A 22,552-nucleotide genomic window follows, 5' to 3' on the forward strand; every position below is an offset into this window, starting at 1 on the left:
AAGTAATAGCACTGACTGGGTCTAGAACAACCCACATGTAAATTATGTTCAGTCAGACACATTGCATTTAGGCAACACAGTTAGAGAACAAGTACTCTCAAGCAGTCCCACCTGAAAAAAAAAGCCAGATAACCTAAATTGCTACTTGAGGAGGACACAGCAAGAGGAGACAAAAATCATTACATACTTTTCATTCTGAAGAGACAACTCTCATCCATTTAAACACATGCCCATATTATTCCAGTTTGTAAATGTTGCAGAATCACCATCTCCAAAGAGAGGTTCTTCCAAGGGAAACTAGCCGACCTGAGAACCAGAGACTTAAGATCTGTAGAAAGGAGAGCAGAGGGGAGTTGCACACCATACCTGGAGCTGTGCAATAGATCTCTTTTTTTGGCAATGATGGTTTCCACCACATCACCTCAAACCCACACTCCCCAACATTACACATTCACAAGTTCTCTTTTACACAGTCTCTGGCACTAACTCAATCCAGTGCAAAACGTATTTTATGTACTAAACCCACCCAAACACTAACTGACTTCAGAAGATAACATAAAAGCAGATGCATCACATACTGCCAGGTTAGGTGAGTTGTGATATGCTACCAAAGGCCCAATGAGCCAGTATAAAGGAGGAAGAACTACACAGCTGGGGCAAAAACCTTTTTTTGTTGCAGCAGTAAGCCTACTTACAGATCCACTGGATTCTTAAATATGGATCTACTCATCAGTACTGTGCACCTTCTCCCTCATATACTAGAAAATTTCACTTACAGGAAAATTTCCAAACCTGGAAGCCAGAACCACCAGACAAGAGGCAGCAAAACTGCAGTGGTTAAGTCCTGAAAGGAGGGTAGTTCTAACTGATGCAGAACTACTGCATGTCACAGCTGAGCTAGATACCCTGTGTCAGGGTAGCAATTTCTCTGCCTGAAACAGTAACTGATGAAAAGATAATTCCATTACCCCTGACATCTCTGGTTACCTTGCATATTAAATGGCAAAACTACTTCTTCCAACCAAAGAGAACCCCACCTTCAAGAGAGTAACACAGGCCTCAAAACCCTAAACCCAACAACTGACTACATTCAGGATCCCTCACCACTGAAGCCTCTCCTGAACACAGTGGCTGAAGAAACTACACAAGCTAAATCCACACTGGTTTTTCAACAGCACCTGATACCTCTGCTGCACATTCTACTCCACAGAGACGGTTTGAGAAGGAAGAGAGACCTGGAAATCAGCTTACTGCATGCTGAGAGCAAGCCCCTGGAAAAAGGTTGCAAGCCAGCCAAACTAGGGCCAGCCACAGCAAAGGAGAATCAGGATTTCAATGGTATCTTGCACAAAAATGTCTCCAAATGGCACAAAAAACCCAAAACCAACCCTTTGACACATCAGAAGAGGAAAAATGGTGTCTGATACTATCACAGGATAATAGGACTTAACTTAGTGGTGGGTGGTGAAAGCAGTTTTATCAACAACATTACATAATCACTAGGAATATGTTTATTCTTCAAGTATATCCCACACTGTTTGATAAACAAACTGGCTTTCAAATCTCCAATACTTTTGCAAGCAAACCAAAACTACACTTAGGGAAAAAAAGTGCAAATATTACTACATTGTACTTCAACTGGCATAATAAATACTGTGGGCAATTGAGATACAAGTCTTAACGTTTAGCAAACGAGCAAATGCACTAGCAGTAGTTTCAGGAAGAATAACCAAGTGTTACTAGACTGCCTTAAGGAATGCACTGTATTGTTTACATAGCAAATGCTTTCTGAATGCTTTTTTTTCTTATCCCTTTTTTCCTCCTCTTTTAAAAATACTTAAAAAAGAGAGACATGGATGAAAATTAGGTTATTTAGAGTATGTTCAAAATTGATCTCTCTACAGCTTGTTTCCTGCATCAAATTTTCACCCCCAAAAAAGAAATCCTCTCTTGCAGATACATTCTTCACTTCTTCATAAAATAATTTTGTGCTTGAATTTGAGGAAAGAGAGAAAATGAGAACTTTTCCCAGCTATGCTGTGCAAGTATGAGCAGATTCGCAAGAAAGATTTATTCAAGGACTTTGACTATCAGATTCATTTAGATATCAGGTAGCATATGCTTATATATTTCAGAGTAAAATGCAGCAGAAACTCTGAGTATCATTATCAAGAAAGTAGGTAATGTTCTACTGCTAAGGTTAGCAGAACCAAGACATAAGAAAAAGATGCAAGTATGATCTTTACATAAATGCCAGCAGGTAAAATCATCTTTTATCCAGAGCCTTCATTGCTCGAGCCCCCCTTCTGTAGCCAGCATGCACCAGATTACTCTAATCCCTTCTTATAGCCAGGGCACAGAGAAGACACTTACCTACAAATAAGATTCAAGATAAGATATACTGCACTTGGGTTTCCACCATGTGTGTTTGCTGACAGTAAAGAGTCTTCATAATTGTTTGCATGTCACCTCTTGCTCAGAAGATGGTGGTAGGTCGTGCACAATGATGATCATGATACACCATTTGACTCCCTTAAGCTACTGGTAATTGCAGACTCATGGTGGGATTTTCAGCTTTCTTCCTTTTCTGAAAATACAGTCTGGCATACTTTCATAGATGCACATGTATTAGAGTCCCAGGCTGGAGCAGAGAAGGGTAGGTCTATCTATAAAACGCCTTGTGTTAGATAAACCAATTGCACAGGCATAAACTAGCACGAAAGCCTTCAAGATTACAACAAGAAATAGAACACCTGTAGTTAAAATATTGTGCTGTAAGTATCAAACAGTGTAGGTAAATACTAAGGCTTTGAAATTTTAAGAAGAAAGGACACCAAGTGAGCAAAGAGGAGCCTTTGATGAATTCTATTCTTGAGCTAAGCAGATACAAACCCCTACACTCTTTTTTTTTTTTTTTTTTCTAACATCTCTGACTGAGTTTTCTTTTTCTCTGTGGATGAAACAGTGATGGAAAGCTGTTTCTGGAAAGGTACATTTATGCTTCCAAAGGGACAATTAAAACTAAGTAGGGAGGAGCTGCAGAAGCAGAGAAGGTAGTTGTCCAACTCTACTTTGCATAAAAGTGCTGGTGTGGAAGACATGGAGAAAAAAACAATCATATTGAATACAAAGTACAGAATGTCAAAAAGAAAGCATTGGGATGGCCTGAAATTGTATAGGCTGAGAAGAGCCATTCCTTCCTATCATTATCTTTCAAAAACCATCACTCAGTTTCTTTCTGCTACCTTTGCCACCAAACATTACTAACAGGAGAGTACCTGTTTTATAGGTTAACTAGATAAACATAATGCAGAAAAGAACCACTTGCCTTGTTATTCCTGAGACTGAGGGTAGGAACTGAAAGTAAAGAGGGTAAGTTATTTAGGAACACAGAGGGTGCTGAAGGCAAGGCAGAACCTGTCCCAGTCCACGATTCCCTTAGACTGTTCATATCAAGCCAGAAGTAGAAGTTTCTCTTTCTTGCTCCCATTACCTCCACAGATCTTCATCTAAACACACACCATGCAATGATCCAGATTAGAAAACCTGAGCAGCTAGGGGAAGGAAGAAAAGGTGGAAAACAACTTGAACCTCAGGAAGCAGAGCACTTCCCCTTTTTCCATGTTTATTACATATCCTCACACTGACACCATATGGGGGCAGGAACCAGAGCAAGTAATGACTCCTATTCAGCTGCCACCATCACCCGAGAATTGCACCTGGAAATCACAGCTTCAGAGTCAAAACTGCTTCCTGAAAAGTCTGCACAGAGCACAGAACAGATAAAAGTCCAAGGATGTAATTTCAAAGAACCTGTAACCACCGCTACTACGAAAAGCAGCTGTCCTCCATCTCTTCCACCTGATTGTTCTTTCATATCCCCAGGTCACCTTCCCTTTCTTGCTTGCATAAATAGAGGTGTGGAAAGGAGAACAAATAGCAACTTTTATTTCTCCATACCAGATTAGTTTCAATGTGAATCAGCTCCCTGATCTGATTCACTGTCTGGCCATGCAAATGTTCATGCCAGTATAAGCAAAAACATTGCAGGGACAGAACAAAAGGCCAGAGGTAGCAATAGAGCAGGACCAATTCTTTCAAAGATTATACCAGCTTAAAGGTTTTTGCAAATCCAAGCTCTTAGAGCACAAATGTTTGCATCTCAGACACTTAATGCTTGATGTTGAAAACCCTGCAGAAAAACTGGAAAAAATTTGAAAGTGATCACTTTGCCTGCAGATATACAAAATAAAGTGGAGTAATATAATGGCCAGTCTTCGCGAACGAAGAACCGGGGAAGGTCTTTACACCTTCCAGCCTGTGCATTGGATTTTTAGTTATGTGTTATTTTTAGTATTGCTTTGAGTTCCTAACCACGTTGTTTAGCAAAATTAGTAAATATCAGCAAATTAGCTGAAGTAGATGAACACATATGAGAATATATATACAACTATACGAGCAAACAGCATAAGTTATAAAATCATCAGACTCTGACACACCACAGTAATAAGGATCCTGCACAAAAGGCCCTGGCCACCAAATGATATCCCTTCAGTCATCCTCTAACAAAGGGCACTACTGAACCACAGGGTAAGCATTTAAGTTCTTACAGCATTAGCTATCCACATCATATGCATGTTCTGCCTTGCCAGATGGCCTGTAATCTGGTCTCCCTTGAAGCTGAAAGCATCACATTAAAACTCCTAATTGGGGTAATATATTCATAAAGTAGTGACCTCAGTCAATGTTTCTCAAAGTGGGTTACATCATCCAAAAGGATCATGAGAAAGCTCTAAGGCAATCAGTACAAGCTAGAAAAAAAGTCCCCAAACTGTATTTAGGGGAAAAAAACCTAGAATATATAAAAGTATAGAAAATGTGAGCTAATAATAAAACTAAATTATACTTAAACATTTTGACACCAAAAGAATCTGAAGGATTGTTCTACAATTCCAGACTCACAGACAACTCTTAACCCTCTCCAGAAGAGTCTGCAATGGCCCTTAAAGAAAGTAAGTTTTTCTCAGGTTTGTGTGAGAGAAGGGAAGGTAAAGGACTAAGACAAATAATTACACAGATGGGGAAAATAATTAATTACCATGAAAAAATAAATATATACATTGATTTACATAATTTTTGAAGAATTGACATTATAGAAATACAGTAGACAGTTTAGAACTTTGCAAGGTCCAGCCCAGTATCGCTTTCTCAAAATCACTGGGAGTTTTGCCAATATCCACCCTTCCAGAGGAGTACATACTTATCTGACCACTAATGGAAATTCCATCCTTAACATTTTCAGCCTTGAATTTTTAACAGAAAAGGAGAAAAAAAAACATGAGTAAGACCTTCTGAATTTACAGTCTACTGCCCCAAGTTCTAGCCTGATCCTCATAGCTCACTGGGTTGGTTTGAGAGATTTAACAATATCAGAGCTGTAGTAGTCAAACAGGTGCAAGTCCCATGAATAACCTGCAACTTCACAGTTGGATCAAATGTAGCTTTTTACAGAAGCATACAGTAGGAACAACACTAGAAAAAGAAATGAGAAAAAGGACAGATAATAGAGAAACTACTCAGAATAATTAATTATGGGATACAAGAGGAAAGAATCAATGTGCCTTCCCTCAAACATTTTGCTGAAATAAATTCAGCCAGAAGGCAGTGAACATGAAATGTCATTACTTACCTCTCCCTACATAACACATGGGAGCAGATTTCTTACCAAGGTGCCATCCCCTCAAGATGCCTATTATGAGTCCTGAAATTCTACTCTACCAACCTGTTTTTCAGGTATCTATCCATTTGTTCCTCCTCCTAGCAGCAGCTACAGGTTTTCTCCTTCATAGGGCTTCTTTGTCCAGTAACAGAGACAACTAACAAAACTACCTCTGAAAGACTAGTCTCCCTTCTTCTAATATAGCCATTGTCCCAACAGGGAATTTTAACAGTTCAAATCCAAAAAGCATATCCAATCCATCTGAATTATTACAAAGCTAATAAAGCAGGAAGCAGGCACAAAAACTGTTTTCTAGAAAGGCTTTGCCCCCCTAATTCCAAGTAACCTCCACACTAGAGATTTCAATGACATCAGAAAAACACATGCACCCCTAGTCAGATGAAGTAGAAGCTATAATCTCCACATTTGGCACATCAGACAAATGACCTACTTTTAAGATTATTAGGCAATTTACCTCCCAACAACAAAAAAGTACTCTCACCAAAACACTGTGCAAAATACAGTGTACAAAACTAAAATACACTACTTCGTAAGTTTCACTAAAATTGCTACAAAGAAATATATACATTAATATAAGAGGAATCAAATACACTACTGAGCAAGGGATGGAAACTACTGTAAGTATACCAACATCCAAAGCACAGTGCTTTGATATCCATCTTGCACATTAACATGACGTGGCAAAACCCAGCTGATCACATTTGTCCCAGCCAAAGAAAATGCGTGTACAGATAGATATACACAACTCTCCTCTATTAAATGAAAACATTAGTGTTTGCAGTACACTTACAATCTTCAAGAGAATTCTGAGACAGTGTTGTCCAAGTCTCAACACCTTACATGTGTGTGAAGCAGAATTTCAACCCATGAGTAACTCATAATAATACAGAAAGTATTTAAAATCTTTCTTAAAAAAACTCCCAAACAACAAAGCTACAAGAGATTTTTTAGAACTGATTAAATATTTTGAGCACACATGAAATTAAAAAAGTGCAATTATCAGAGCAGTGATCTGAAAGCACTTTCAAAACACCCAGAAATGCGAATTGCCTCTCAAAATCTTACAGTTTTACGTTCTATAGTTTTGGCCAAAGCAGAAGTTAGAGACAACTTTAATCTAGCTTTTAGATTCAGAAGTAAATCTTTTACTTTCTTCACCTTTTGAATTCAATCAAGAACATCCCTATTTTTAAAAGTTCCTGAATATCTAGTAGCATATGCAAGATCAAAGGACTCTCGTTGGTATTCCAATAAAGCAAGGCTATAAGAGCACAAATGAGGTTACTGGGTGGGAATTAGCTGTCTACCTTTAGGTGCTCAGTAAGCACAGCTGATATCTAATATCACATTCTAGTTATCAGAGCAGTAGTCCAACCTAACCAAAGGAAATTAAATCATGTCATCTCCAAAGCAGGCACCCAGTCAGCTCCAGCACACTTTACATTACACTGACTGTACTGACTATAGAGCTGTTGACTATAAAAGCAGCTTAGACACTGCAGGGCTGATTCACTTGCCCATACATTTGAGATGCCACGTGTAGCAAGCCTTGTCTCCAGCTTTTGTTCCAGAAAGCCACTGGTCTCTTACTGTCCATGACATACCTACTGTGCAGTTGGCTCTGCTAACTTAAAGCATCTGAAATGGCTGTAGACACCTTGCTATCTTTAAAGTAAACATATAGCACTGTGAGTGCAGGTACCTAGATTCAGGTGTTACTCCCAAATAGAATCTCTGCTACTGTGCTGTTAGACTATTTCTGAGAAAATAGGAAAAGATATCAATTAATATGGAGTAATGCACCCAGACAAAATAGAAATGCTTTCAGAATTATATTCATTACAGTAACTCCAAATAGCATTGTATTCCAATTTTGCTAGTTTTGTATGGTTTAGACATAATTACCATGCAATTAAAAAGATACGTAGAAACAGATGTAGCCATTTTGTACCAGCAGATTTTCTTGTAAGCCTTTTAAAGCCAATAATGTTATACCAAAGGGCAAATTTTCCACAGCATTTTGATGCTAATCAAGAATTCTGAGTCTAACCAAGATGAACCTTCTTTTATAATCAATATGGCAAACTGAAAAACACTTACGGTTTATGTGATCGATATAGTACACACCAATCTGAGGATCGTACGCAGCTTCCCATCCCCACGGCAATTCATCCCCAACACAGTCCGCAAACGACAAGGGCTTCGTTAACCTAAAACAAAGAAACAATTTAATGGCACAGCTTCCACACATATGTTTGTTATTCACATTAATTCCTATTATGACAGAAACTAAAGAAAGATGGCAGGGAGAAAGGAAAGCAAGTTGTTTTCTCCCCCTAAAGTTTTGGCTCTTGATTGTTTTTTTCCCCTATTCCATCCTTCTGAATTTATTACCTCCAACAACATATCACTGTGAACGTTTTTCAGTCCAGGAACTCAAGTGAAAAATTCAATGCAACATCTTTCATATTTGACAGTTTAAAATTAAACAACAACCAATAGCTCATAAAAAAAAAAAATAAAAAAATTATTATCTACATTCCTATTTGTCACCAGGAGAACTGGACCTTTCAACCTTGAGTCGGCAAAGAGAGCACAAGATTTCAAGATCATTTTCTCTAACGATCACAGACAAGAAAGCCAGAAAAGTGAATACAACCACCTAAGATGCAGTTAGCAGCACTCATCAACCCATGCACTTGAATAAAACAAACAGCAGTGTGCACAGAGTAGACATGAGTAACATTTAATTGGCCTTAGATGTTCACATGGTGCTTTTGTAGGAAGACAGACTATTAAAGTTTTTCATTTTAATAATGGAGCACCTCTTTCTTACATTAAATAGAATGATAAAAATAATACATGGGCTCTTTTCCAGTGGAGGCTGAGCAAAGCTTTACATGATCATCTTTTTGTCCTTTTTTAAGAAAGAAATTAGTATTGAGTTTCCTGTTGATAAATCCACAGATAAATGCCATCTCTGGTATACTGATTTATTTAACAGGAAGAACAAGAGATTTAAGGTTTTATTGTCACCATAGTGACAATAAGATTAGTAGATATCCAGAGTTTAAAAAAAAAGAATCCTCAGAGTAAGATTATCAAGAGCAGTTTGTGGAACTCCACAAACTGTGTGTTTGCAGCACTCCTTTGCTCCCTGCTGATTAAGTTCTATCACTTAAGACAGTTTTTTCATCTCACCATTAAAATTCTATATAAATAAAAAGTTTACAGTTTAAATCACACATGCTTTTCTGTGTTTCTGGGTTTTTTCTTTAATTACTTCCTGAACAAAAGAAACTGATTTATTGACACTTTTTGTGAGAAAACAAAGAGAAAAGAATATTACATTTTACCTTCTGCAAACTGAATTGGATTTTGTGTAGAAAACACCAGACAGAAAGTACCTTACAAAACTATTGAATTCTTCATACAGCTGAAACAAACAGAAATTTGAGCACAAGTTTGATTTAGAAATCATTGCCCCATTATTACCTTTATTATCATCATCATCATGGTATGTGATCTACCAGTTCTTTCAGTAGGACACAGTATTCCTCCAAAATAAGGTTGAAGAAATCACAAAGAACCAAGCTCTTAAGATTCAAAACATTTTGTACAGTGATTTTTTTCCCAATTTATGTTTTTTAAATTGCAAGCATGAATCCACTTCCTGATATTTCTCCAGAGTTTACAACACAATCCTATGAAGGTTACTAATGCTTAATTTGAGGTTCTGAAAAAATTTGTAGGTATAAGACCAATTGGCCTATTTATTGCCACTTACAAACTGCTGTGCAAAACCACTAAACACACTGAAAACTATTACAAAATACAGGTGAGATTACCAATGTGGAATTACATCTGGACATAAAAATATGGATTATAAGCAGCACAAGCAAGCTGTCAACTCCCTAGCAATTTCCAGGGAAAGAGAAAGTCTGTAGTAAGCCAAGCTGATCTATTCTAACCCCACACTACTCACATTAAAAATACACTTTTAAATTCAGGCACTGGTGCAGCTCTGAGTAAGGCTGCCCCAAGGAGCTCTCCAGAAAGCCCAGCTCTGACCTGCCACCCTGCTCCTGACCCCTCCTCCTCCTCCTCTCAGGGCAGCAGAAGCTGCCTGGCACTGCCACATCAAACACACCCGCCCAAATGCTGTCTACTCATAATTACCAGCATCACTTCAAAGATTACTGTTTTGTTGCAAACAGTAACAGCTAGAAAGAAATAGATGGCTCTTAGGAAAGTAGGAAAAGCCTTTTAAAGCCAGGGTAAACAGAATCACAGCTTCAGACAGGCAGCATGCAGCAGACTGAACGCAGGGTATCCACCCAAGTCAGAGAGTTCCCAGGCCACTGCTGCTCAGAGGAAACATCAATCATGTAAAAGCAACAGTCCTTTGGTGAGTCTGGTTAGTCATGTGAACAAGATGTGCCAACCAGAAGGGCACATCTTGCTGTGAAGAAAGTCCTGTCTCAAATTTGAATACAAATGTAGGTTTTCATGAAACATCTTAAACCGAATAAAAGTCCAATGCCATCCTTAGCCTTAACATTATAATATTAACTCAAAACTTAATTCACGTAGTTCAAGTAGAAAAAATATTTTAAATACCATACAGCAACATAGGAATCATAACAAACTCATATAAACATGGTCAGATGGTCTCTAATTAATATAGAACTCTGCATAAGCATTTAATACTTTCACTAAAGATACACATCACAGCTAACAACTCACAAGATAAGATTTTTAAAAGATCATCTCTACAGGAAGCATATAAACCCAGTACTATCCTGGTTTTTCTTCTGTTCTCCATACCAATTTTACTTTTAATCAAATACTGACTTCCTCCTATAATAGTACATTCTGTATGTTAGACTGCAGTCGACTCTGATCATGCAAATGCTCTGTCCAGGTGTTATCACTTCTCCGAAATCAGATACCGTGGGAATAAATAGCAGCCATTCTCTCATCCCAGACACTTCACACATTAAAGTGACTCTAAAAAACGGTGGAAAAGTACTTGAGTGACCCACTCTGGATCTTAAACAAAATGAGAAGAAAAGGGAGACAGAGGTCCAAAAACACAGGCAGTATTGGATAAATTGTTCTATTGCTCTGCTGGATCATGCCTGCACATCACATCCTTAAGATCTGAACTGTGCCAGAGAAAGTGCTCCCAAGTAGATTTAAGTAGATTCTTAAAACGTGAGAAAGTTTGCACATAGTAAGATCACAACTACTTAAAAGTGTAACATTCCCACAACTCTCTTTTTCGTTCTAGTCTTTTAATAGCACAAGAGTTTTGAGTCCAGTGTGTACTTCTACATTTGAACAACAATCAATACAAGGTGATAGCTGATTGCTTAAGGCCCTTAGAATTGTCTCAACATAAACGGTATTTACTTTCAAAATACTTATGGCAAACGGATGAGATTAACATGACATGAAGCAAGAGAAAATTTGCAAGACAAAAGACAGTTACAAGATGTAATTGGAAAGGAAATAATATCTAGGAACAAGGACTGAAGGAATCTTGTCTGTGTGAAGATCATTATCTGTGACATAATAACCTATGATAGACGGACTACCATTATATTCATTAACTGTGACCCAAGAAAAATGAGGTTTATTGCACCACAATAGAGGATTAAGTGCCGCATCTCTAGGGCACTGATATTCTGAGGTAGTTCATAATACTGTTTCCATTTGTAGCCATCAATTTACATGTTCTTAAAAAAATTAAAATACTCTAAAAAATATGACTTAAAAGTCCACATTTACTATCCAGTGAAGTTCAATTAGTTAACAAAAGGCTTAGGGTTTTTTAATGCTTATCATTAAGCTCAAGTATGCTCACCCAGGGCCACTTTTCTTTTTACCCTTAGCAAACAAGAAGCAGGTGTGTGTAGTGAGAAGGGGCCATTTTTAGGAAAACCAGGAAGCATTCTGTAATTCCATTATATAAACAATGTATAATTATGTTATTGCCAATCACTTGACAGGTGCCCTGGGAAACCTAGGAGACAAACGCAGTTTATAAACTGAAAAGCTATATTATCATATCAAATCCACTTTTTTCAATAAAGTTTTCAAAATACAGAGTTAGCTACGCTCTTAAAATGTAGTTTCTGTGATGATATATGTGTTACTGTCAACAGTTATTACTGCACCTACAGCCATAACTTTAAGATAAGTCTGTATATGCATCTAATGTTAACAATGAACCACAAAATATTCTGAGTTGGAAGGGACACACGGATCATCAACTCCAACCCTTGAGTGAATGGCTCATATGGGGATCGACGCCGCTACCATGGCATTGTCAGCCCCATACCCTAAAAAAATGAGGCTGATGATACTGTAAAATGGAACTTTAACTATAGACTGATGAGTTGTCAGTGCAGAAATGCTGTTCTGTTCGGACAACTTTCTTGTTTGATGTAGACCACGTTTTGTGGTCCCTAGATTCCAAAAATACATAGAAGATAGGCCTATTTCTAAGGTCAAGGTCCAGAAAAAATAAGAAATTTACTACATAAAGTAAAGAGTAAGTAAAACTTACTCTTTGTGTGAAGATATAGACAGCCCATGATATTTCCCATTTCTGTGATCTGAAAGTATGACGGTGCATGTTCTTAAAAATGTGTATGCATATGTATTTGTACATATACAAAAACTATTTTGAACACATTGTTCTATGGGAGAGAAATGCTGCATTCTGTTGCATTCCTTCTCTGACCACCTTTTTTGTCCAAAATCCGTTGAGGATTAAACCAATTGTAACACTGAGCCATAAGTTAACCATATTATGATTAGGACTCTACTTTATCAATAGGAAACTCCAGACTTTAGTCTTCATCCTCTTCTAAACTCAGTTGATACCAACATCACTGATCTCCTTAGCCTACGACCAAGACCTGATTTTATCCATATTCTGAATTAATGTGTGAGTTCAGCTCCTGATATGATTTGCTTATATAGAACAACTTGCATCCATTGCATCAGTGATTTACTGTGATTTATAATACATGTGGTGGAGGGTGTGGGGAAGAGAGAAGGTTAAAGTAGGTAGATCTCAGAAAATGGTGGGGTGGGGAGGAGGGAGAAAGAGACACAGACATCAAAAAACCCCCACCACATCCAAACCTGAGATGACTTTTCCTCAATTAGAAAGGAAGAAAATACAGGTTGGTAAGAGGTACACAAATACCTGAGAAATACAAACACGTTCATCTTAATCTCTTTCAAAATTACTCTCAAGAATACCTCCTTTGCTGTGTGGTGCTTCACCTACAGTCAACACTTGAAGTTTGGAATTCAATTATAACTAGGCTCAATGCTCAACTCCTATAGCAACTTCAACAAGCATTTCAACACTTTCTCCAAATACCCAAAATGAACTCCTGTACTTTTTCATGTAACAAGATCTCATGTGACGCTTACATGAAATGTTGTATGGATTAAGTGTCACACGTAATCATTTTCATATATAATGATGTATAATACATCATTTATTTTCTCTTACAATGCACTCACTAGAACCTTTTCTAGACAGAAACTGCTCTGAAAACTGTATCTCTTCTACACAATCTAGGCACTGAGAAGACAAAACAGAAGTTACGATTCAGATGTACAGGAATGAGCACAATATATAAAAGAAGAAACCAATGATGGAGGAACTACACGCACACTTACCTGGAACCTGGCTCATTAACTACGTGCACCTTACAGAAGGGTGTACAGATGATTTACCTATAACACAACAGCCATACAAAAAGTTTACTCTGAGTGCTTTCAGTTAGCACAGTGACATAGAATAGGAACATATGATCAGGATCAATTAATTTCTTATTTTGAAAAAAGATGAAAGTATTTTACTCTTATTTTGATCCATAGCTTGAGACAAGCAAAGGTAAAAATTTAAATCAACTCATCAAGGAAAGGAATGTACAAACAGAAGAAGAAAAATTTTCTAAATTCTTCCTCAGACCTCCTGAATTTAGTGCTGAAGTTGGAACTCAAAATCAATTCAATTCAATTCTTACCCAACTTTTCAATGCTATAGGCATTAGGACTTTGAAGGGTGTATAACCAGGTATTCTAAGAGAACCCCAAATATCCTTACAAACATGGATTTTACTCACTTCAAGCACCCAATATGAATTTCTTGTATAAAACTCAGGGGTGCAATTAATCTCATTAACTTCAAAAGTCAGTCATCTAACCTGAATTAACTGCTTTAGGTTCCCTAGAGAGGCAGATTCAGCACATGAAGTTTTTCCTCTTTTCCTAGGAATCACAGGATTCTGAATGCAACACTCCTTAGACTATGCAAGAGTAACTAAATTTAAGTGGGATGGATACTATAGCAGATATCAGAGTGCATACAAAACAGTGAAAGAGTCCCAGCTGTTGCTCCACGTTGCAGATCAGAGTTAATGAAAGGCACTGCCGATCCCTATGGCTGAGGTCATTAACAGCATGAAAAATACACTGCATAGGGAATGCAGTTTTCTCTTCAACAAATTACAGTGGCTGAAGCTGTAGTAAAATGCATTTCCTTTGTATTAGTTATATTGCTATCACTTTCCTAACTTTAGTGGTAACTGCGCTGTTTACCGTCAGGAAAGGGCAGAATTTGCCCCCAAAACACCCTTTTGCCGCATTCTTTGTTAATTCAATTCTATAAACTAGCAAATCCCACACAAAACCTCTCTCTCAGAAAAGCACTCATGAGTCTCTCGACAGGATTTCTTCTTCTAAACACCACGTTCTCAACACATTAATGCCTCCCATTCAGATATCAGGCCAAGACATTATGTACAAACTTTGAATTGCTCAGGTACATTCTCCTTTAATAATGGTATTATTAAGATATACTGCCACTTTATTACAGGTATTATTTTGAAAGAGTAACTAAGTGGACATCAGTACCACGTTAGAACAGATCAAACAAGAAGCAGCAGGGTCAGAGTGCCTGTGTGAGAATAGTGGTTTAAAATAAATACATATGGTAAGGTCGTGCATGTTTACCTTGTTCACAAGATGTGTACAACCAAATGTTAACAAATGCCTATGCTTAAAAGGCAGTAAACATGATGCCAATACAGAATTGCTTTTCCGTGCCAATACAGAATTACTAATAGCTCAAACTAAACTTTCTTCAGTTGTGAAAAATTCTCAATAATATTAAATCATGCTTCTTAACAGCATTAAATGTATGCCTGTAGCCAGTAGCATGTGCACCGCTAATGTGTTTGTTTTGTATCACGCACACGTGCACACCCACAGTGCAGATTTACAGTCAAATGTTCCCAGCCACGCTCCTGCCTAGCATGGGCACACGGCGGTCGACAGTACTGCACCTTCACCTTTTTGTACCACAAGTGGATACTCCAAAACTAATTGCAGAGACTGAAGTCACAGTGGAGTTATACACTTCTAGGAGACAAAGATTTATTAAATCCATTAACAAGTGTTTCCTGGATACGTTTAATGAGTCTTCGCTTGTTTTCCAGATTTCAGATAATTTTGCTCCTGGTAATACAAAGATGGGTAAAACAGTCAAATCTATTTAAAACAATGTAAACTTGAAATATGTGGGCACTGATACTACTTCTAAAAAAACATACAGGTATACATTTTTAATAGTTTGCAATCTCTATCCTGTGATTCTTTTAAGCTCTTGAATGCTTATGAAAGATACCAAGACTTAAAAAAATATATTCATTGGTTTTACTAGGTTTCCTTGGTAAAGAAAAATGCACAAATAATGTAGATGGAGGATTAAACTAAGAGACATACGTAAGTTTGCTAACTTAAGTAACAGAATGGTGGGACGTTATTTGAGTATATCCCCCAACTCTATAAGCTTTATGCAATACAGAGAAGATAAGGATGGAAATCTTCAGGTCCTCCAAAGATCTTGCCCATTTCCTCTATAGGAAAAAAACCCTCCACAAAATGGGCAGCTGATATCCTTCTCACTCAAAAGGAAGAAAGCAGAGAGTACACAACTTTAGCTTTGAGTCCAGGAGGCAATAGACAGGGGGAGATGAGTGCAGAGGGATTGCGCTGCCCTCCAGCTCGCCATAAGATGCTGTGTGTGTGTTAATGACTGCCACAAAAACACGTTTTAAGAGCAAGGAAGCAGAGCATAGCTGCCTCCTCCCATTAGCTCAATGTCAGCTCACTCTGTCCCTTCACAGGTGCTTCTGAAAAGGCACATGAACTGAATAACTGAGACTCAGAAGAGGAAGAATGCTTTTGGGAAGGAAGGGACCCACACCCACTGGTTGCAGGACCAGGTCAAACCGCCTGCTGGCATGTTTTTTTGTTTCCTTTGCCTTTTGATTATGATAAACTGTTTTGGCTTTCCGCTTAACAATCACCATCAGTGAAAACAAAACCCCCACGCTGAACACAGCTATACATTTTGCTACATCATTTCATAATTGAAGGTACTGAAAGAAACCAAGTCTGTGAGTGAAAAGGAGAAGCATTATTTTCCAACTCAGCATACTATCGATATGTTTTTGTAGGAAAATCCCCCAACCAAATCACTATTTGTAACTAATTTATCTCTTTAACATTGCCCAGTACAATGCAAAGATGACATTTTGAAAGGTTGGGGAAAAGGAGGCCACAAAGAAGTGGAAATCGGTAACGCCGTGAATGTTTTCTCCCGCGTTTTTCTTTGCCTCAGCAGTTGGTCCTGCACTGGCATGTAAGCACTATAATATTAGACACCTGGAATGTGAGGAATGTCTGATAGCCATACCCTAGCACAGGGATAATTCCACAGCCGTAAACCAGTGATATGACCTTTGAGCCTGTCCCCGGAAAGCTCAAACGCAGTGACATTATGAAAAGGCTATTATGTGCAGCGTTGCTATAGGTTACTTACATACACATGACTGTACACTGCTGATAGAAGGACACTGGGTTGTCATCGATTGGGAAGATTGTTATGAAACTTAGCTATTAGTCTTAAGTCCATATACACCACGTTATTTTTCCAGTAATTTTAAGTGTTCCCTTTTCCAGTAATTTTAAATGTTTCCAAGCCTACAATTTCTGCCAAAAAACTTGACTTGGAAATGTTTCCTTTACCTGTCTTGTATCACTCTGCTTCTCATTTCATACATTTATTATTCAACTTCTACAGCATGCAGACGGACCCCTTGGAAATATACAAGGTAAAAAAAAAGGAAAACGAAAGCCAAAGAACAAAAAAACCCATCCAAACCCTAAAAAAACCCACCATAAAACCCCAACAAATGGAGTCAATCATTTGGTCTTTGAAACTCAAACAATGGCACACACTGCAGGGATTTCCATATGCAAACAGGAGCAACATCTGTCTCCAAAAGCTTACTATTTAATGAAGTATAACACAACAAACAATGGGGGGAAAATGTCTATAGATTGGAATACTTTATTAGAATAAATCAAAACAGATACACTCACAGGGAAGGATTAAAACATTTATTCTGTTAATCTGAATGACTTGTCAGCTTGGCTGTCAGTCACAAAGTACCAAAAGTAGGCTTCATGACAGATAGTTTACTACTAAAGGGTTAAATATAGGACATTTTTGTAGTGTGATAGCTAAATATGGGAAAGACAAACGTATTTCAAAGAAAGAACACAGACAGAACCAGAAAACAATCACACAATGTCAGCATCAAAAGATCTTCCCTACCTCTAATCTTTCCCCTTCCTCCTCTCTGTAATTTCATACACGCACTAGTTCAAATCACCCCACTACTCACCTCATCAGCTACAGAAAATTATTTTGAAAATTTTGTACTGTGAACTCCACTTCTCCTGCAAACAAACACTAACTTGCATTGCAAGGCACCTTTGGATTTATAGACAGGATATTTAAAGACTCTCCTTGCCTAACTCTGCTCCCACTGAAGTCAGCAGGAGTGTTACCAATTTCAGTAGCAGGAAACTTAAAGTCTGTGAGAAGCACTTTCGAAAAGTACTATCCATCTGAACATCTCAGATAACCTCACGAACATTCAACTTCATCACTGTGAAGCACTTCAGTCAAGTATACCAATCATTCCAGAAGAAGGGAAGAGCAAACCCGAGCGAAGTCCAAGGTCACTGCAATTTGGTTACAGACCTACAAACTGAACCCAACAGGAGACAACACCCCACTGTTATTCGCAGTACTAAATTCTTCATGTCTCTACTCCAGCTTCTCATCCAACCATTTGTTTTGGAACAATTTTTAATGCGTATTTCATTAAATCATTATGTGTATGTATTTTGCAGTACAGTGCAGCTCCTATTGCGAAAAGACTGAGCTAGATCAGAGCTCAAATGGTACACAACCACTTGGCCCATCTCTGGCCAATGGTAAACCCCGTATCCAGATGCTACAGGAGAAACCCTTAAAAATGTATTGACATTTTTTTAAGTGGAAAAAGAAATGCAACACTGATTATATAAAACTGCAAGCAGCACAATATTGAAGAGAAAAAGAATATATTTGTATTTTAATATTAATAGGAGACCAGAAAAATGTCTGCTAACCCTTGATACAAATGGTTCAGAAAGGTCCTTTACATAATTTCAGCTATGTTTTCATAGAAAACAGACTACAGAAAAATCTTTACATTCTTGAGAGCAGAGTGATGGAAGTCACAGACTGAGTTATTATATTATAGACTAGTAAAATTGCACAAAACTGAAAAAATGAGTAAGGGCTTCATACAAATCTAATGTTGAAATTAAAAGTGCAAGATGATCAAGTGTCAGGGTACTGTAAAATTACAGTAACATAAAATATGATCATAAGAAGATTTAAGATATATGTTCTGGCCTACATTTAATCCCCTCCCACTAATTTAATATGAAAAACTCTAGTTTGCAATGCTTTTATTAAAGTGTTTTTCTTTGTATATTCCAAGACACTCAGAAAATAGTTATTATATTAAACAAAATCAATGTAGAGTTTCTTCACCATCTCTACTGTTTTTACATTTCTTTATTCACAATATTAATTGCCTTCAAGTTTTAGATCAAATTTATTCCCAGTGGCTGTAACATTTGAGGAATGGGAAATATGCAACAATTATCCAACAGGAAACATCTAAGTTTGCCGTGACTTCCTTCCCACACACCCACTCCTAGAAACTGCCTGAAAAAAAAACACCTCAAAACTTATAATGAAGGCAGCAAATTTTCTAGTAGTCCCTAGGAGGAATACAGCATATACTCAGTTTACTGAAGCTTGGTCTTCTACTGGAAGGAAAAAAAAGGAAAAAAAAAAAAAAAAAGAAGAATCAGCTTCTGCCTCTCATGTTAGACTGAGCAAATGCCTTTCAGGTCAGCTATCCTTTTTGTTTCCCTTTCCCTGAACCCTTATAAGCCTTTCCTCTACCCCAGTATACAATTGCTTGTCACACACCCCTCTTTACCAAGTATGTTTGGCACAAAGTTGTTCAGAGCAAATACTTCCAAGGCAGTAATTTGCAAAGATTGCTGAGGAATTCTCTGAGATACTGTAAAAGGGAACCTGGAATTTCCAGATGAGCTAATGCTGGAATAAAGCTGCCTACCTTTACCAAACATGAAAATGCACTTCCTTCAGGTTTATTAGCAGTTTGTATTGCTGATTTAAAAAGATTATTCTAATTCAGGTTAAAGAATTACTTCAGAGAACATAGTACATATTCACACCTAGTCCCTGGTTGTGGTTGCTAATAGCATAGAGTAAATTATCTTCTTCAAATAAGCATACTAACATCAAAACAATATACAAAATACTCTCATGAGTAGCTAAAAGCAATATTTTACCAGTCCTGTCTTTCAAGGTGAAAGACAAGGAGAAAGAAGATGAGAACATCAGAATGAGGTTATTCTGCACATTTTCAAATTCAATTGCTTAAGCTAACACTTAAATTAAACTCAAAATTAAAAAAAGCCAAAATGCCAAAAAGCTTACTTAAAAGTTACGAGGAAAGAAATATAACACAAAACAGAAAATACCACCATACAATTTTTTAAAGCTGTTATGTGATTACTTTTTAATGCTTCATTTAGCTCTGACAGCCCTGTACTTCTATACCACCACATCTTAAAAGTAAAACCACAAGCCAAGATGCAGAAAAAAGCGAGCAATGGCAATCAGGGTATAGAATGTAATGCAACTGAACAGGTTAATATCATTCATCTTAGTAGTCTCTTACAGAGTGGAAGTATTGTGCACATGAAAGGAACAGGCAGCACTTATTCTCTGTTTCTCACACTACAAGAAAGCACATGAAGAAAGTACAGAAGAGCAGGCTCAAAACAAAGTTCTATACAATGCACAATCATAGCTGGACCACACTGCCAACTGCATTTTGTTGAGGTCAAAATCATAACTGCTTTCAAAAACCGATTTGACAAAAAATACAAAGAACAGATTCATAGTGACAGTAAATGTGATACTCCAGATACAACTGTCTTCCTATTGGAGTTGCTGTTCTAAATTCACTTGTCTCCCAGCACATGCAGGAAGATTAATTAAAGCTGCCACTCCCTTCTTTCCCAAGGCTGTTAAGACCCGAAATTGGAATTCCAAAGATAGAAATTGTCAGACACAGTACCTTGTCTTAAAGTAAATTTAAAGAAAAGGCTCTGGATGTATAGAATCTACTGACCTTTACAATGAGGATTAAAAAGACAACAAAACCAACCAACCAAGCAAGGCAGGTGAAACTTTTCAAGATAGCTACTATTATGGCAGCATTATTCTTTGGCGACAGAAAGGAACATATAATATACAAATTCTAAGAGTTAACATACAAAAATGAAAATGAGGAAAATATTTTCCAGTAGGAAAAAAAGAAAAAGAAGAAAAATACTTTGGTCTTGTACACATAGTTCAAACTGGACCTTGTTAGAAAATGTTTAAAAACCATTTAGTTATTGAATATTTTTATAATGAATCACTAGAGTCTCTCTCTTTTTTTTTTTTTTTTCTGTTCAGTTATAGTCACAAAGGATTTTTTTTTTTAATAAAGAGTATCACAAGGCTGACATTTCTTAGACTTATATTAATCCCATTTCTGGCAAATAATATTAAATTTTAGGAACAATAGATGAGGGGCAACAAGTTTGAGTTCCATCTTGAGCTGAACAAAAGAAGGCATAGCTAGTCTCTGCTTTTGACAAAAAACATGGTACCAATTCTCTTCATCTGCCCTAGTTTTGTAACAGCAACCTGCAAACCATGCTTGCCTTCCTTTGGACTAGTGGTCAACAAGTTATATTCTACCTGGAAAATCATGAAATGTGGACTATTGGAGGGACCAGTCCTGTTTAACATTCGTATCAATGATTTGGAAAAGGCATCAGACTGCACTCTCATCAGACTTGCATATGACACCATATTGGGGGGGAACAATCAACACTATCAAGGACATGACCACCATTCAGAAGACTTAGGCTATGGGTATAGGCCAGCAGGAACCTTCAGAGATTCAGCAACACAAATGTCAAGTCCCGCATCCAGGAAGAAAATGCCCCTTACTACAACACAGGCTGGGACTGATCAGCTGTGGAGTAGCTTGGGGGTCCTGGTGGGCAGTGAGCCGGCAGTGATCCAGTGCCCTGGCTGCAAAGAAGGCCAATAACCTCCTCTATCAGCAAGCATGTGGCCAGTAGATCAAGGAATGTGACTACCTTCTTTACTCTACACTCATTAAACTGTATCTCAAATACTGCACTCAATTCTGATCTTCTAAGGCAAAAAAAACCATCCCCAAACCTAACTGGAACAAGCCCAGGGGAAAGCCACCAGGATGGCTGGGAGCTGAAGCACCTGCCCTGTGAAGACACTGAGGGACTGGGGTTTGCCCAGCCTGGAGAAGAGGCAGCTTCAGAGGGATGCAACAGCAGCCTGCCCCTAGCTACAAGGAAGACTTTGAGATGAGCTCAGGCTCTTTGCAGGGGTGGGATAGTGGAACGTGAGGGAAAACAGACATAAGCTGAAACAACAAGTTTAGTCTGGATATTAAAAAAAAAAAAAAAAAAAATTACCACGAGGACAGGCGTGTGCTGGGACAGGCTAACTGGAGAAGCTGTACGTGAGTAACTCTGACCTCATGGCTGACCATGCCTTTGGTATATAATTTTTAAATCTTTGCTATTACCACACTTCCAAATGCAAACACACATATTTACATCGATGTGTACTCACTCCTGCCTTGCCTTTGTTTCTTGGAGCTTAAACTCCATTATGGTGTATCTTGAGTAGAGAAAAATAATTTTTGTAACTTGCCTATACCACACCAGATGCTGTGGTTCTGTAACAACTTCAGTGGGTCTAACCTGGCTGTCACAGTTCTGCTTTTCCTCCATGCTACATGTTCATGCCTTTTCTCTTTTACTTGTGCTGGTGCTCATGTGACTCCATAGTTAGTCAGTTCTAAGAAATAAACTAATGGTGAAAGCTGGGAGGTTGATTTTGGTAGGCTGAGGGTTTCTTTGACTAACAATGAATCTTAACTGGTTGCAGAGCCCTATTTCTGAGAAAAGGGAAGAAATTAGAGAGAATGGTGTTTAATTCCTGTTGGATTACAAAATGGAAATGCTTGGGCAATTAGGAAAATTTCTATTTATTCTAATACCTTGATCTACTGGCTACTTGAATTTCAAATTAGAATAATGTAAATCAGTGAACTGCCCTATCCTGCAAAGGATACACAACTTCATAGAACAAGCCGAGGAAATTTCTGCACCAAAGTCAAAGCCAGCCTTGCCTTCAACGAGGCTAGAAGCAACCTTTGTACGTAA

General features: G+C 37.8%; 1 protein-coding gene across 1 annotated transcript in view; it reads right to left on the reverse strand.

Moving 5' to 3' along the window:
* The window catches only part of WWC2 (WW and C2 domain containing 2), a 100,006-nt gene that overhangs the window by 58,215 nt on the left and 19,239 nt on the right, over nt 1-22,552 (reverse strand). Inside the window, exon 2 of the mRNA XM_027879892.1 lies at nt 7,841-7,950. Within this exon, the coding sequence (XP_027735693.1) occupies nt 7,841-7,950 (110 nt within the window). The remainder of the gene's footprint in view (nt 1-7,840; nt 7,951-22,552) is intronic.

The sequence above is a fragment of the Empidonax traillii genome, unplaced genomic scaffold, assembly GCF_003031625.1.
Source record: "Empidonax traillii isolate 1590-97213 ecotype Southwest subspecies unplaced genomic scaffold, ASM303162v1 scaffold60:size2069287, whole genome shotgun sequence".
Lineage (NCBI taxonomy): Eukaryota > Metazoa > Chordata > Aves > Passeriformes > Tyrannidae > Empidonax > Empidonax traillii.